A 15,317-nucleotide genomic window follows, 5' to 3' on the forward strand; every position below is an offset into this window, starting at 1 on the left:
CTAAGTTCCCCTCACCCTTAGCTATCATAACAGCAGGCTCTGGTGGTTTACCTGGTAGTGTGACCCAAACCTTCTTTCCTGGAGGGTCTGGGTCCTTGGTACGTCTTGCCCTTCTCATAGCGGGGTTGCTGCATGCGTGCATTCATAGCGACGGTGGAGAGCCAGGGGGTACCCAGGGGACCGTCTGGGCCTCCTTTCTGTCGCTGTGCTGCCGTATAAAAGCCCCTTCCTGCTCACTGGGGGTCAGTTATCCTCGCAGTATGGTGACTCCTCTTCTCATCGGCTGATCCCTGGGCACCAGGAGTCGGGGGTGGGGGCGGGGGCGGCGGCCAAGCAGCAGCCAGAATGTACCTTTCAGCACGACTCTCACATTGTCCTCTTACGAGAGTGCCGCCCACTGGGGACCCTGCAGAGCGCAGAGCTCATCGATCCCAGAAGGGTGTGGTAATGCAGTAGGTAGTGAGCCCAGTGGATCCCACGGTCAGGGCTCACTGTGGCTCCTTCTGCACTGTGAAGTGGGTTCCCTGGTTAGACGCTTTGTCATGTGAAGTTCTCTACCTGTGAATCAGTCATTCCGTAAGTTTCTGGGTAGTGGAGAAACTGGCTGAAGCTCTGTGAGCAGAGAAGGCAAACCCATCCCGGAAAGAGGAGAGAACCCATTCCTGGAGAGGACACCAGCCATTCCAGGCTGGAAGGGGCCCACACAGTCATCTTGCCACCAAGTGGATGACTGGTGTTCTCAAGGGTAGTCTGTGGCTGGCACGTGGGACAGAGGCAGCAGTAGCTGAAGTGGCCTTGAAGGTGGAGTCCTTCCTGTTGGGCTCGCACACAAGTTCCATCACTGCCACCGAGGCCACTTGGCTCAGGTGCCCCTTGTTCCAGCTCTGCTTGCACACAGCTTGCATCTCCTGAAAAACTCCTTCAGGCTCTGAACCCTCTCAGAGCTGGCAGCCTTCCTCCCGTGTCACTCAGCATAGAGGCTGGAGCAGTTTCTAAGTATGGTATGTGTTGCTTCTGGAATCCAAGAGACCTACCGGGTGCTCTGGTTCCTTTTTTGGATTCGAGGCCACAAGATGCAGCAATTTGTCTCTTACTTTGGGGGGGATGCCGTGGATGAGCGTGGCCTTGATGTAAACGCCACAGCTGAGCTGCACTTAACAATTGGGGGCTGTCTGTTGAGTACCTTCCTCACTGCCCCCTGCAGACCATCGCATGGGGTGTCCCTACTTCTCAGTAAGCTTTAGAAAGTGCTTGCTATGTGAAAGTAGTCAGTGAAATGCAAGCGATGACAAAAATGCTGGAGCGTGTCTAAGGAAAGCAAGAGGAATTTGAGCTTTATCTGGAATGCGTCAGTAGCTGAAGAACCCAATGAGGGCCTTGAGGTGTGTGTGTTGAGGTAACATGGAGACTGGGACTGTAACTCTTGGCAAGGATAAAAACATTCTCTATGTCATTCAGTTAGAACAAAGCCTTTTCTATCATTGGCTTTTGTTTCAAATCCTGGTCCAGGGCTCTTGGAACCCTCCTTCCCCAATTAGAATTTACATTTCTTTCACTGCCTGCTAATTGATTTCTTTCTTTCTCTCCTCCAGCGAGCATCATGGAGCAGCTGTTTACTCTTTAGCGGTGCTTTCAGCAAGATTGTGTGCCTCCCTTCTTTATTCAACTCTTTAGAAAAAGATGATCTCACCAATTTGCACAACTTTTAACATCTTAATACCAACGTTCCCAAATATGCTTTTCTATTCCCTTGCCACCCCCAAGTAGTGCTGTCTCAAATCCTGAGTTGCCTTGATGTCTTTATATCTTCAGAGTAAAGCATTCTGATGTCCAATGTAGCATGAGAGAAATGAGCTCATCCTCGTCACCCCAGGTTCCAGGGACCCGTTTTCCCGCAAGTCTCCTCCGTCTCAGTCACAGACATGGAGTCCCCTGATTCCTTCCTTCTATAGGTGTCTCTTAACTAAAGAAGATCATCCCTTGAGAGGTGTCTGGAAGGATGCCCCCTCTGCTTTCTCCACAAAGCTAAGCCTGTGATCCCCCCAAAACAGCTCCAACCATAGCAGCCCACAAAATCACTCTGTCATCTGGACTCGTAATACCCTTGGCATTCATTTGTTCCCGGGTACTTTTATTATTCGTCTTTTTTATCTTCTGCCTCTTTAGGGATGTTTTATACCGATCAGAGCAAATTCTGAGCCTTACTTCTGTGTCTCCAAACCTAACAGTAATTGTACTTACCTGTGCATATATGTACGCATACACATACCTGCCCGTTTTATGGTTTCCTTCAGGTGCTAGGCTTCAGTACAGACCTGCAGCCCACTCTTTCTTCAAGCTTTCTACGTCTCCTACATCTGCCTTTAATCCGCCGTTACTTTTTCATTGTTAGAACTTTCCTGAAACCCTCTGTGAACCTCCTCATCAGACACACATGGGGCTCTGCCCATGAGGAAGGGCAGGCAGAGAGCCACAGGGACAAGTCCTGGGAGGAGACCAAAGCACTGCCCCTGAGACTTCGATAAGGGCCAACTGGTGTTTTCATACTGGAATTAGACTATTTCTAAATTACACTCTCAGCCCCTGGGGCAGGATCGCCTAGTGGCACAAGATAAGCCAACAGGCATCCAGCCATTATACAAAATTCTGGTGCCACGAAGCTAATGTCTAGAACACAAAAGGGTCGCCTAAAATCAAGGAGACTGGACAGGGACAAGAAGAAAAATGCAGCGGTGGTGGGTGACGCAGTAGGGAGAGGAAGGCGAGACACATGGGTCTTACAGAAGCGAGGGTGTTAAGTGCCCACAAGTGTCAAATTCACAGCTGCCACCAGCAGGACAAGAACTGAAGTGAGGCCACTGTATGTGTGTGGTGCGGTGTGCACGATTTGCGGTGCAGTGCGCGGTGCGGTTTGCAGTGTGTGGTGCGGTGCGTGGTGTGGCGTGGTGCGTGGTATGGTGCGGTGTGTGGTGCGATGTGGAGGGATGGGCCCGAGGCTTGCCACCATGACTTGCAATGGCAACTGGGAAGTGGGACTTTCTAGGAGCGTGCGATGAGAAATGGCGGCTTGGGATTGGGGACTGGGTGGGTAAAAGCACCGGGAGGTCACTATGGAAAGGAAAGTGTGGTATAAACGACTCGTAGGGACTTCAGGCCGGGTATGGAAAGGCCAGGAGGACAGGGACTCCATCAAAGGAGTGGAGACTTTGATACAAGTTGATGCTTTTGTTCAGTGAGTGGGAAAGATGCGAGAGTGTTGTCAAAGAGTGGGGTTGTAAAGGCCCAGTTTACAGAGTTGGTGTATATCCGGGTCAAAGTAAGGTCCAGGCCGTGTCCGAAGACTTTAAGATAAAGGTCATGATGCTGAGAAAGGCTGTGAGGCCAGGATGAAGCTGCCTGGGACGATGGCAGGGGCCAGCATGTAGGGGGAGGGTAGGTAACCATTCGTCCTGGATGAACACAGGGCAGTGACTTAGAGAGGATGGTGACAAGATTGGGCCCCATGGCTTGCCTGAATAGTGCAAGTCTCAAAAGGAGACGCTACTGAACAACGGTCGTCAGAAGAGGACTATTTACAGGCATATCTTGTTTTATTACACTTCACAGATGGTGCATATCTTACACACTGAAGGCAAGACCCTCCACCAGCAAAAAGATTACGAGATGCTTTACTGTGCTACCTGCTTTATTGCGGTGGTCTGGAACCCAACCACAATATTGCTGACGTGTGGCTATACTTATCACTAACTAATATTTAGTTCCTGACCTGCGTTACCCAACTGCCTACTGAACACTTCCTCTGGGACGTATTTCTGCATCATCTTCTCCTAATTGAACCTGTCTTCCCGAGCTCTGCTGTTTACTTTTTCCTCCATTTCTTTCATTCCAGACAGTAGCATTACCATTCATCTGGGCAGCTATTCTAAAAAATAAGAAATAAAAGTCATCTTCACCCCCACCCCTCTTGCTCTCCATCGAGACGGCTTCCTTCCCCATTTGAAAGCTCTCACTCCTGCTCCAATACAGGGTAGTAATAAAGAGAACCACCCGTAGAGTCAGACAGACCTGAGTTTGAATCCCTGCTCAACCATTTCTGCCTTGAATGATCTTGGGCACATAAATGTCCTACACCTTATTTTTCTTCTCCTGTAAAATGGTTATAATACCAGCACTAAACACGTGGTTTATTATGAGATTTAAATGGATTAATGCACAGAGAGAACTTAGCACAGAATCTGGCACACAGCGATTGCCTTCAAAGTGTTGAACACCATTCATTTTGGCATTTTCTTCCTCTTCTGACTTCTTGTTCTCTGAAAAGCTCATGACCATAATTCTTCATTTCTGCATGTGTTATAGACATATTTCTTAAATTTTTTGAATGCTTTATTACAAAGTTGCCCGTAATGCTCATTTTGACTTGCAATAAGTCATTTTAATTTTATGTGCTTTATTTTACACACTTGGATCACAACCTTTAGACAATAAACACTTGCAGATTCACTTTTGGTCATCTGTAAAGTTTTTATCAGAAATTCTCAGTAATTATGTAAATAAAACAATGTCATTAATGAAATTTTAAACACACCTTTATTTAAAAACAAAAGATTAAGTTTTCAGTAAAACGTCCTCCCCAATATGTTGTTACTAGACATTCACACGCAAAACAGCTTACCTGTTACAAAGTTTTCTAGATTGGCAGTCTCTAATAGCTGAGTTTGAATGGAAGGAAACAGAGCGGTTGGACCCGGGTTTTAAAGGACTCCCCCACCCCACCTGTCAAACCAACATTCAACATTCTCTTCTTACTAATCCCTTCTTAAAGCTAAATTCAACTCCCCCTTATCCAGGGCAAAGGTTCAGAGTGAGAGGGAAAATAAGGACATTACTAACCCTGGCTGGTGAATGTAACACCGTCCTACTGCCTACTCTCTGCCATGCCGTCATTCTCCGCACCCCTTCCTGGTTCTCCTTCCCAGTCTTCTCCAACCATTACCACGGAACCTCAGCACTGACATTAATGAACGCATCAAGGCGACTGGGGAAACACTCCATTGTGATGGTAAATGGGAGCATGGCCTGTATTGCTGGTTTGCCAAAAATTGTTCGGTGAGGTACCCAATAGTCCGTATTAATTTTCTCCCATGAATAGAGTCAGTGGCAGAGTCGGGTTATGACTAAGAGTACTCAAAATTTAATAGTACACAGCTGCTGGGTGCTCTCTTTTAATGAAGGCTCTTTCCAAGGAAGACATTATTAGGGACAGACAGCAAGAGGAAAAGATTAAGAGATAAACGGCCACATCTTTTATCCTCCCCAAATCTTCATTTTCTAACCCAGATGTGTATGCACTACAATTCTGTGTCCATACACTATAGATAGACTGGACATCTTTTACAGAAGTCAGAAACTTGCTTTGTGCTGCTTATATCCCAGAAAATTCAGCATCTGCATGAAAGCTAATCAGGAAAAGTAAAAAAAAAAATCATTAAATGTTTCTACCATGCTTACAAATAAAAACTTAGTCCTTCAATGTTACTATAGAGATCCAACACATAGGGGTGGGCCCAAAAAGAAAAAAAAGCTAAAGGGACAAAAGATGCTCTGTAAAGAAAGCCAGTTTTAAAAGAGAAAAAACAGAAATGTTGGCTTGGACAACCACAGCTCCTCCTATGAAACAGAACCCCCAAATAGATGGAAGTGTGCCTGCCTACGCTAGCTGCTGACCCTGGCATCCCACAACAGAGAAATGCACTTATGGTTCAGCTGCAAAGTCCAGGGCCCTCGTTTTCCCGGTGGCCTAAATCAATCCCTGGTCCAGGACAAGATGCTGAGCAAGATGGTAATTATTTCAGGCCACCAGGGTAAGCACTATTCCTGGCAGCTCTGTAGGCAGTGCCATGGATGAAGGTTTCTAATTCTCTTTGGTGATTTGCTTCTATGTAAACTGAGATTTTTCTTTCAGCATTTCAGCCACATAAGCAGGAAAGGCCCGCTCCAGTCCTGAGATGGAGGCAGTCAAGGTCAATTTCAGTTCCTTTTCTGTGCAGTTTAGTCTGCTTTTGCCTGCTGCTGCCTTTCCTGACACCTGTCCTTATATTTTTATCTGATTATCAAATATCTAGTGAGAGAAACTTTGGCAGCCTGTGATGCTTGCTCAGCCATCCAAAAGCCTCCTAGCCTAAAGAATACCATGTATACTCTGCTAAGCATGTCCTTGGGAGGGCAACTGAAGACCCCTGGCTCTGAACCACAGAGCAGTGTCTCTGTGGGCGCTTCGAGGGGGAAGTTGAGACCAATGCCTGCTTTCACCAGGGACAACACTGAATGATTCAACTTGCCTATTACCAAGTCTCTAATTCCTGGCTTTGCCCTGCACACACAATTTACTCAGTTATCTAACAGAGAAAGGAAAAGGCAACTCTTGGTGAAATCAAGGTTTTAAAAGTTTAAGAGTTGTCTAACGTGAATTCAACAAAGCAGTGTTGTGGCTGGAAAAGAGATCAGCTGACACCTGTCCCGGTTTTGTAGGTCACAGACTCTTTGTAAGTTTAGAGCAGTGTTTTACTTACCATATTCCTCCTTGAAAGCTTCTGTTTACTTTCTGAAACTGTGGATACCAGTGGAGAGGTACCAGGTGTACATTCCAGACACTTACACAATATACACAGACTGAGCCCGTCTGCCTGTTGGGTACACAGCTCCAGGCTGAAGAATTTCTAAGGTTATGAGAAGAACAAATGAGGCATTAGGGGAGTGGGTTCCAATGTACAAGGAAATAGCCTACACCCCTACAAAGACAGATTAGAAACATCCTCCTCATTATTATAAATAAAAAAACCTAACCAGTTGATCCCGGTGCTTTTTCAAACTGCATTGCTCTCCCTATCCCCCTATGTCCTCATTAAACAAACGCAAACTCATGTGCTTTGAAATGGGTAGGTGTAAAAGAACACCCTGCACAATTATGTCTATCTAGGCTGCCACAGATTTATATCCAGGCATACTTCTATGGGGGGATATCTATGAACTTACGCTGACAGCTAAGCATGACAAATGCAACAGTACACAAGTTGGAACGCCGAAAAAATGCAATCACAAACCCATGCAGACACCACGCACACATGAGTTTTCACACACACACACACACACACACACACACACACACACACACACACACACACGGCCACACTTAGAGACGCTTAACCACCTCGATAAACCCCACACACAAACCCGGGAGGCTGCGCCGCCCGCGAGCTGCCCCCACACATGCAGCCGCGCCTTCGTCTCCAGGTGGGGACTGTCGCGCGTCCCTAGGGACACTCGCCCACCCACCGGCCTCCCACTGCGCGGGCACACGCGCGCCCCGCGCCCGCACGCCCTCCGGGGAAGCGGCGGCCCGGGGGCTGGGAGCAGGGCCCGGTGGGGCGGGAGCGTCGCGGGGCCGGGCCTCGGAGCCTGGGGAGGGGACAAGGGGCGGGCACGGGGCGGCGCCCGGCTCACGTGGGCGGGCGGGAGCAGCTGAAGGTCCGCTCCGGAGCCGGGGCTGTCCTCTCGCGCGCGGCGCTGGCCGGGGCGGCGGCGGCGAAGGAGGAGGAAGGCGGCGGTGGCGGCGGCGAAAGCAGAGGGGAGGACGGGGGCGGCGTCGGACTGGAGCCGATCGGCGGCGCTAACTGCCCGGGGCGCTGTCGTGCGCTCGCCCGCCGGGCCCCCACCCCCGAGCTACACCCTGCGGTGCCCAGCTCTGCCCGCATCCGTGCCCCCGCGGGGAGCGCGCCGGGGCTGCCCCCCGAATGACGGGCGGAAGGTTCGACTTCGACGATGGCGGCACCTACTGCGGAGGCTGGGAGGAGGGCAAGGCGCACGGGCATGGCATCTGCACGGGGCCCAAGGGCCAGGGCGAGTACTCGGGCTCCTGGTCGCACGGCTTCGAGGTGGTCGGAGGCTACACCTGGCCCAGCGGCAACACCTACCAGGGCTACTGGGCGCAGGGCAAGCGGCACGGGCTGGGGGTGGAGACGAAGGGCAAGTGGATGTACCGAGGGGAGTGGTCACATGGTTTCAAGGGGCGCTACGGGGTCCGGCAGAGCCTGTCCACCCCTGCCCGCTACGAGGGTACCTGGAGTAACGGGCTGCAGGACGGGTACGGCGTGGAGACCTACGGGGATGGAGGTGAGCGGCGTCGCGGGCGGCTCGGGGCTCCGCCAGCTGGCGCGGGGGGCTTGGCCGGGGCTGCGGGGAGGCGGGGAGGACGTGAGGCGCACGTGTCCGGAAACCCGCCAAAACACCTGGGGCCGCCCCCCACCCACCTCCGCCGGCCGCCCTCCCCGGGAGGGTGCGTTGGCGCGCGACTGGTGCGCGGGGGTTGATTTGACCGGGTTTGGGGAGCGGACGGTGTGTCCACACCCGGGGGAACCAGGCGTGAGGGTACCCGGCCGGCGCCAGCGCTGCGCTGCCACCGGGAGGGAGCGCCGCCCGGGAGGGTAGGGCTGATGAGAGGACGCTGTCACTTGAGCCCGTCACATTACGTTCCTGATCCCTCCCTCTCCCGGACGCGTTTGAAATCGCCACTCCCGTGGAGTTAGAGCGAGCGCCCTGTGCTTGTGAGGCTGGCGGTCGGTGCTGACCGCTCTCCGGATTGGTTTCACGTGGAGTCGTATTTCGCTGCTGGTCCTCTAGTAGCCTAAAGATAGAAGCCAGAACCCCATAACGAGGATGTGGGGGAATTGTACCTTATTGGGGGTGCATTTGGAAACATCCTAGTTATGGGAACTGAAAGGCCACCTGATGCAGGTGGGGTCCGCAGGGTGTGGGTTTGTCTCCCCAGTTTTCATTAGCTTCCGTGAAGTATGGGTGTTTGATCGAAAGAATGGTAGTCTTTGTTGACTTGGAGATCTTTAGACAGATTACTAGGAAAACATTTTAGACACGGACAAGGAAGTCTACGTTTTCAAAGAATACAATGAAACAACCCGATGGTTGTTGTTACGAGCCAGCCGCTTTACTCCTGAGAATGGCAGTACTGAATCACTGGTTTGCACTGAGGTGTATGACCGAAACGGAATGCTGGCTGTGAACAAAACACCCTATTTTAGTGTTTAACAATATTTGCAAAAGGACTTGTGTATATAGTAGAGCAGACTTCCTCTCTTTTCAATTAGGAAAAGTATACATTACTGAAACAGGTGTCACAACGTGATGAATTTCCTTGTGTAATAAGCTGAGAAGGATGGATGACTTATGCTTCCGCAAAATACATTTTCTGACAATAAACATAATCATAGTTCATTGAAAAGGATGGTAGGAGGCCATGTCACCTTTTGGAATTAGGCAGCTCAGAGTTGGAGGAGGTTAAAGGAATCCAATTAAAAGTTTCTCCAGCCCAGTATGACCCCAGTGGTGCAATTGCTTATATAAAAGCTCATACGATTTGTATACTTCACTTACTCAGAACACAGCGGTGTGTCAGATGCAAAACAGCGGAGTGGTAGGACTTGGAAAAAAGACATCTCGTCTACCTACAGCATAAATAAAGAATATGGTCCTCATGGATTAAAAAGAAGGGGAAAAAAAACTTTTCTTGAATACTTTTTATATGTGCTGCTTGAGTTCCAAATTCTTCAGTAGTTAATTAGGGCCCTGAAATGTTCTGGAAGGGCATGGGGTGCCTGGGTGGACCCCCCCATCAATATGTTAATTTGTGATTGGACTTTATTGGAGGCCCCAGCTCTACCATATAAGTAAATTCCATACTCAAAAGTGGAGTGCGATGTTTATTTTTTAAATGTGTGCATTATACTATAACCTTTTAAGAAGGCTGTGGATAGTTCTCTTCAGCTTGGGAAGGTTAAAAATACTCTTTTAAAGTTACTGCTCATTAAACAAAATCTCTTGGTTTAGAGTATTCGTTATCAAAAAATACATACAGCACAGAAGGTCGTCTGTGACTTCATGGGTAATCTGCCTTCTGTTCAACTAATGTTTTTTTAAAACATTAGAATTTGGCATCATGGTAGGAGTGTGGTTTTCTTTTAGTACAAAAAAAAAAAAAATATGTTACCAATTGGGAAGGGGAAAAAAAAACTCTTAAAAATCACTATTGAATGTTTACTGTGTGTTGATTTCCTGCTTTCTTTCACTTGTAACTCCATTTAATTAGAAATTCCTTAATCATAAAATGGGAGTCTTAAGTGGAAGTATGTTTCTATAATTTATTTTGTACAAAGATGTTTGGCCCAAAAAAGAAATAACCACCTTCCCTATTCTTATTTAAGAGTTAATGTGTTTTGTTTGTTTTTTTTTGGTTTTGTTTTTTTGCCTCTGCACCACATGTCCACCCCAATGTACCCTGTCAGATGTAGGGAAATCTGATTCCATGTATTTTGTGGTGACATTAAATTAGAGGAAGGAAGTAGTAATTCCATGTGAGAAGAATCACGTGATTTATTTCATTAGCGATTTGTGGGTGAAGTGTTGCTAAAATAGAAACCCCCTGAATAAATTGGTACCATACTCATGAAATCCAAGTTTGGGTGCCCAGCATTTTGGGGCAAATTCTGATCTGCTGTACTTCATTTTTTTCACCTGTCATAAAACTACTGGAAATGTCTAGAAAGACGCATTGTTGTGTTAAGTATGTGCGTACTTGCACATACCCATCTGTAGCATATAAACTAGTTTGGCATAGAGCAGTCTAAATTTGACTGGAACCCATTTTAAACTGGACGCCTTCCACTATAAGATTATGTGGTTAAAATGGCTATATCTAGAAAACCAGCTCCCAGAGAAGAAGTCATAGAACAGAATTTAAAACAAAGCCCATAATAATCACTTTTACACTTGTGAAATATGCATCTATATTTAAGGAGTCGAGAGAAAAGACCTAATTAGAGCTAGGAGCAGCAGGGAGAAGTCGGAACCCACCTGCTTCATGAAAAAATAGAGGCCCTTTTTTCTAGGTTCATTGACTAAACTAAACCTATTTTAAATTTCAGATGAACTCCTAACAGTTTGACTGGAAATTGGTTTCTAGCAAGTCCGTGAAGGAACTGTTCCGTACGCTGTGATTTAACAGAACAGGATGGGAATGTGGCCAGGGCTGCTGGTCCCGACTTCCCCACTTGACAATTAAACAGAGACCTAAACTTTCTAATTAATTATTGCTGTTGCCTTAAACCGCTTAGATTTTCAAGCACCGCTTCTTTGAAAATTGCAAATATTAGTCTTATTTTCAGAGATTTCAATCGAAGGAAACTAGCTGTTAGTTTTCCCTCCATGTTAAATATTTACTAAGATACTACGGTTGCAGTTTAAAAGTGTAAATACTTATTGATCCAAACAGCACCTTTGGAAATTCTTCTAGCAAAATTAACTTGTCATTATGTAGAAAAGTTAGAAGGATATGATTTTAGCATTCCCCATTTATTTTACACAAAATATTTTTTTAAGTAAGGTGGTTTATTTCAGTATGTGTAAGTCAGGTTGTATAATTTTTATCCCAGCATTTAAATTTTATCCATGTAAGCAAAAGGAAAGTCAAAGTTGAAATTCCCTAATAATTCAAGTTTCCTTCCCCGTTACAGTGGTGGTGTTCATAGATGGCTAATATTCAGTAGGAAACTTCTTACCCTGAAATATTGTTTGACTGTCTTACCCTTTGGGGTTTATCCTTTTGAGAAAGCTGTGGCCCGCCCACCTCCTCAGAAGTTCCTAGTAGCTGTCAGGTGAAGATTTTCACGTCTACCCAGAATATGACATTCACAGTACCAGGCCCACTTTGTATTTCAACGTCGCCCTGCTGTTACTGTCTGTTTATATGACATAAATACATCAGAATGAACAGAAAGAGAAGGTCGTCTTGAAATGAGTCAAAACTTTTGATTTTTGGAGCCATTCTGGTTTCAACTTGTTAACACAATAATAGAAAACCGCTAGCATTTTTGCTCAGAATGTTAAAATGAAATGCATGCCACACAAGGGAAACCTGTGCGTGGTAATATAGAAAATGAAAAGTGACTGCAAAGTAGATCTATATAATCCAAAACTTAAAGAGGTCAAGATAGACTATAATCGTGACTGATTTTCTATGATACTGTGAAGTGTTATGAATAATTCAGAAGTAACTGCATCTTAAAATTTCTATGTAGTTTTTTGGGGTGGGTACTATAATTGAAATTGTGCCTTTGATGAAAGGAAATGGCCTTGATTTTGAAAAGAAAATTCTAAGTTCCCTGATTTTAACACTCATTTCTTCCTAAGGTTATTTAAAAATCTGCACCAGGTTGTTTTTAAAATGTCTTTGCTAATTTACTTAATAGAAAAACTTACTGAACACAAATACTTTAGATTCAAGGTCATCCTATTCCTGAAAAGGCATAATAGTCATTGAAAAAGTGATCTGGTATCATCAAGTCTGAAGGGAGACTGTCAAACATATCTGCTCTGAGATGGATTCCATGTCCTCTGGCCTTATCTCAGCTTTTCTAAGAGTAAATAGTGTATTCTTTTTAGCCACCATAGCTGTTTACTATAAAGTTATCAAACACCTAGAGACCACAGAACACACAAGTCATCAATCTAGAAATTTGTGTTCTCTTGAAGTAATTCCTGCCCTCAGAGTACCTCTAGTTCATGCTGTGACAATTCAGTGACAGAGGCTAGGGAAGTCGCATGGCCAAGAGAAAGCAGAAGTTTGGCAAGTAATATTTGGGAACCAGTAAGATTTGACAAATCGTTTTTTAAATATATACTTTAGGCATAATTGACATGTAACATGTTAGTTTCAGGTGTATAACATAATAATTTGATATTTGTGTATCTTGCAAAATAATCACCACAGTAAGTCTAGTTAACATCCGTCACCAATGTGGGACAAATCTTAACCTTTTCACCTGGAAGTGTACATAATGTTAAAACAAATCACCCATATTTTCACGATGGTTCACTATATTCAGGACATGTATTGTGTTTGTCAAATTACTCTTAGCTCAGAAAGTTTCATCCAAACCTAATAATCCTAAGTATTAAAGTTTCCCCTACCCTAAAAAAAAAAAATGGTGAATATGGTAGAAACAAAATTTAAGACAATTTATTGGATGATCCATGTCTTAAGTATTAAGATCACTAAAATTTTAAGTCTTAGAGCTTGTTGGAATGTTATCCTGAAAGACCCAAAAGTCATTTTCAGAGTTTTTCAGCTAAATTAGTAAAATTAGAATAAGATTCATGAATAGAATTTATTTCTTGTACTATGGCACTGCCTTCCTTAGAGGGATTTTGGTGGTTTTTTTTGGTTTTTTTTTTTACTTTTTCTAAATTAAAAATTTTTTTTTCAATTACAGTTGACATTCAATATATTAGTTTCAGGTATTCAGTATAGTGGTTAGACATTTATATAACTTAATGAAGATAAGAGGTAGTTCTGATGTGTTCATTTCAGGGAGGAAAAGTTGTTTTTCAATGATCACTCTTTGGTATGCGAAGGTAGTGGTTTCATCTAAAACCGGTATAAATTTTTAAATGAAAAGCAAAAATGACCGGACTATTGGAAAATCCTATACAATGCTATACAAGGAATGAGACACACAGTTACCGGGGGGCGGGGACTCACAAGTGGGTGACAGTGATGGAGCTGAGTGGGGATGTGCGGGTCTTGACCTTGGGCCTGCACGACCTTGGGCCTGCACGGCCGGCCCTTGCGGGCGATGGGCGCCGCGCTGCAGCGACTCACGCTGTGCTTTGTCTCTCCAAGGTACCTACCAGGGCCAGTGGGCCGGCGGCATGCGGCACGGCTACGGCGTGCGCCAGAGCGTGCCCTATGGCATGGCCACGGTGATCCGCTCGCCCCTGCGCACGTCGCTGGCCTCGCTGCGCAGCGAGCAGAGCAACGGCAGCGTCCTCCACGACGCGGCGGCGGCCGCCGACAGCCCGGCCGGCACCCGGGGCGGCTTCGTGCTCAACTTCCAAGCCGACGCGGAGCTCGCGGGCAAGAAGAAGGGCGGCCTCTTCCGCAGGGGCTCCCTCCTCGGAAGCATGAAAATCCGCAAGTCCGAATCCAAGTCTTCCATCTCCAGCAAGCGCAGCTCGGTCCGCAGCGACGCAGCCATGAGCAGAATCAGCTCCAGCGACGCCAACTCCACCATCAGCTTCGGCGACGTCGACTGTGATTTTTGCCCCGTGGAGGACCACGTGGACGCCACCACCACGGAAACCTACATGGGCGAGTGGAAGAGTGACAAACGCAATGGCTTCGGCATCAGCGAGCGCTCCAACGGCATGAAGTACGAGGGCGAGTGGGCGAACAACAAGAGGCATGGATACGGCTGCACCGTCTTTCCCGACGGCTCGAAAGAAGAGGGAAAATACAAAAATAATATTCTGGTCCGTGGAATAAGGAAGCAACTGATACCAATAAGAAACACAAAAACTAGGGAGAAGGTGGACAGAGCCATCGAAGGCGCACAGAGGGCAGCTGCCATGGCGAGAACCAAAGTGGAAATAGCCAATTCGAGGTATGTAAGCGCAGGGTGGGTGGTTCTGCCTGGTCGGTCAAACCGGTGCAATGTCAAATGTCGTGTTTGTCGGTTCTGTTGGTGACATGACCAAGTAGGTTCTACCACAGCTGGAATCAAAGGTGGCAAGTGATTGAGCCCAATAGAAGGAGAGTCAGAAATGTACCTGCCCCGTTCTGAAAGTTGCCGTCATCCAAACACGTTGAAGGCACATTGAGGTCCCCTGCCTGTTATCAATTACTTCCCTAAATACATAACGTGATGGAATTCACACAGATCCCGTGTTCATCTTCCCAGACCAGAAAGTTACATGTGTTTTAAAAGTACCCCTGAAATACTGCCACAGAGACACTGCGTTGTGTGTCAGAGCGAAACTATCCATCCTCATGGAACATGCCTCGTAGAGAGAGATGAGTCCCTCTAAGTTGGAAATGTTTACAGCTCCCCCTATAAAATTCACCTAATTTATAAAATGCAAATTCTGCTTATTGCTGCCGGGTAGGTGAAGTTGGTTTTGAGAATGTCACCGAGATCTAGTCATGGCAGAAATGGAAAGTCCCGTGATAGAGTCTAGCATGTATTCTTGAAAACAGCGGAGCTCGTGAGCCTGGGAAAGGCAGAGGGTCAGAGGCTCAGGGATCCCCTCATTCTGTGCAGGAAAGATCAGATCACTGGTGTGGTAAAAGCAAAGGGATGGGGGCAACCTGACTTGGACAGATGGGGCTGTCGCTGTGCCAAGGTGGGACGAAAGAAGAGCAGTAGAGAAGCACTGGAGTGAGGAGGAGAAGGCGGGTGAGTAATAGATAC

General features: G+C 46.6%; 1 protein-coding gene across 4 annotated transcripts in view; it reads left to right on the forward strand.

The window, feature by feature from the left end:
* Nucleotides 1-7,512: 7,512 nt before the first annotated feature.
* Nucleotides 7,513-15,317, forward strand: part of JPH1 (junctophilin 1) — a 76,310-nt gene continuing 68,505 nt past the window's right edge. For all 4 annotated transcript variants that reach the window (XM_019725775.3, XM_019725784.3, XM_019725792.3 and 1 more), the window contains exons 1-2: nucleotides 7,513-8,172; nucleotides 13,751-14,510. In XM_019725775.3, coding sequence (XP_019581334.2) covers nucleotides 7,794-8,172; nucleotides 13,751-14,510 — 1,139 coding nt within the window. In that variant the 5' untranslated portion in view covers nucleotides 7,513-7,793. The remainder of the gene's footprint in view (nucleotides 8,173-13,750; nucleotides 14,511-15,317) is intronic.

The sequence above is a fragment of the Rhinolophus sinicus genome, chromosome 7 (genome assembly GCF_057876585.1).
Source record: "Rhinolophus sinicus isolate RSI-liver-muscle chromosome 7, RSI-T2T, whole genome shotgun sequence".
NCBI classification, from domain to species: domain Eukaryota; kingdom Metazoa; phylum Chordata; class Mammalia; order Chiroptera; family Rhinolophidae; genus Rhinolophus; species Rhinolophus sinicus.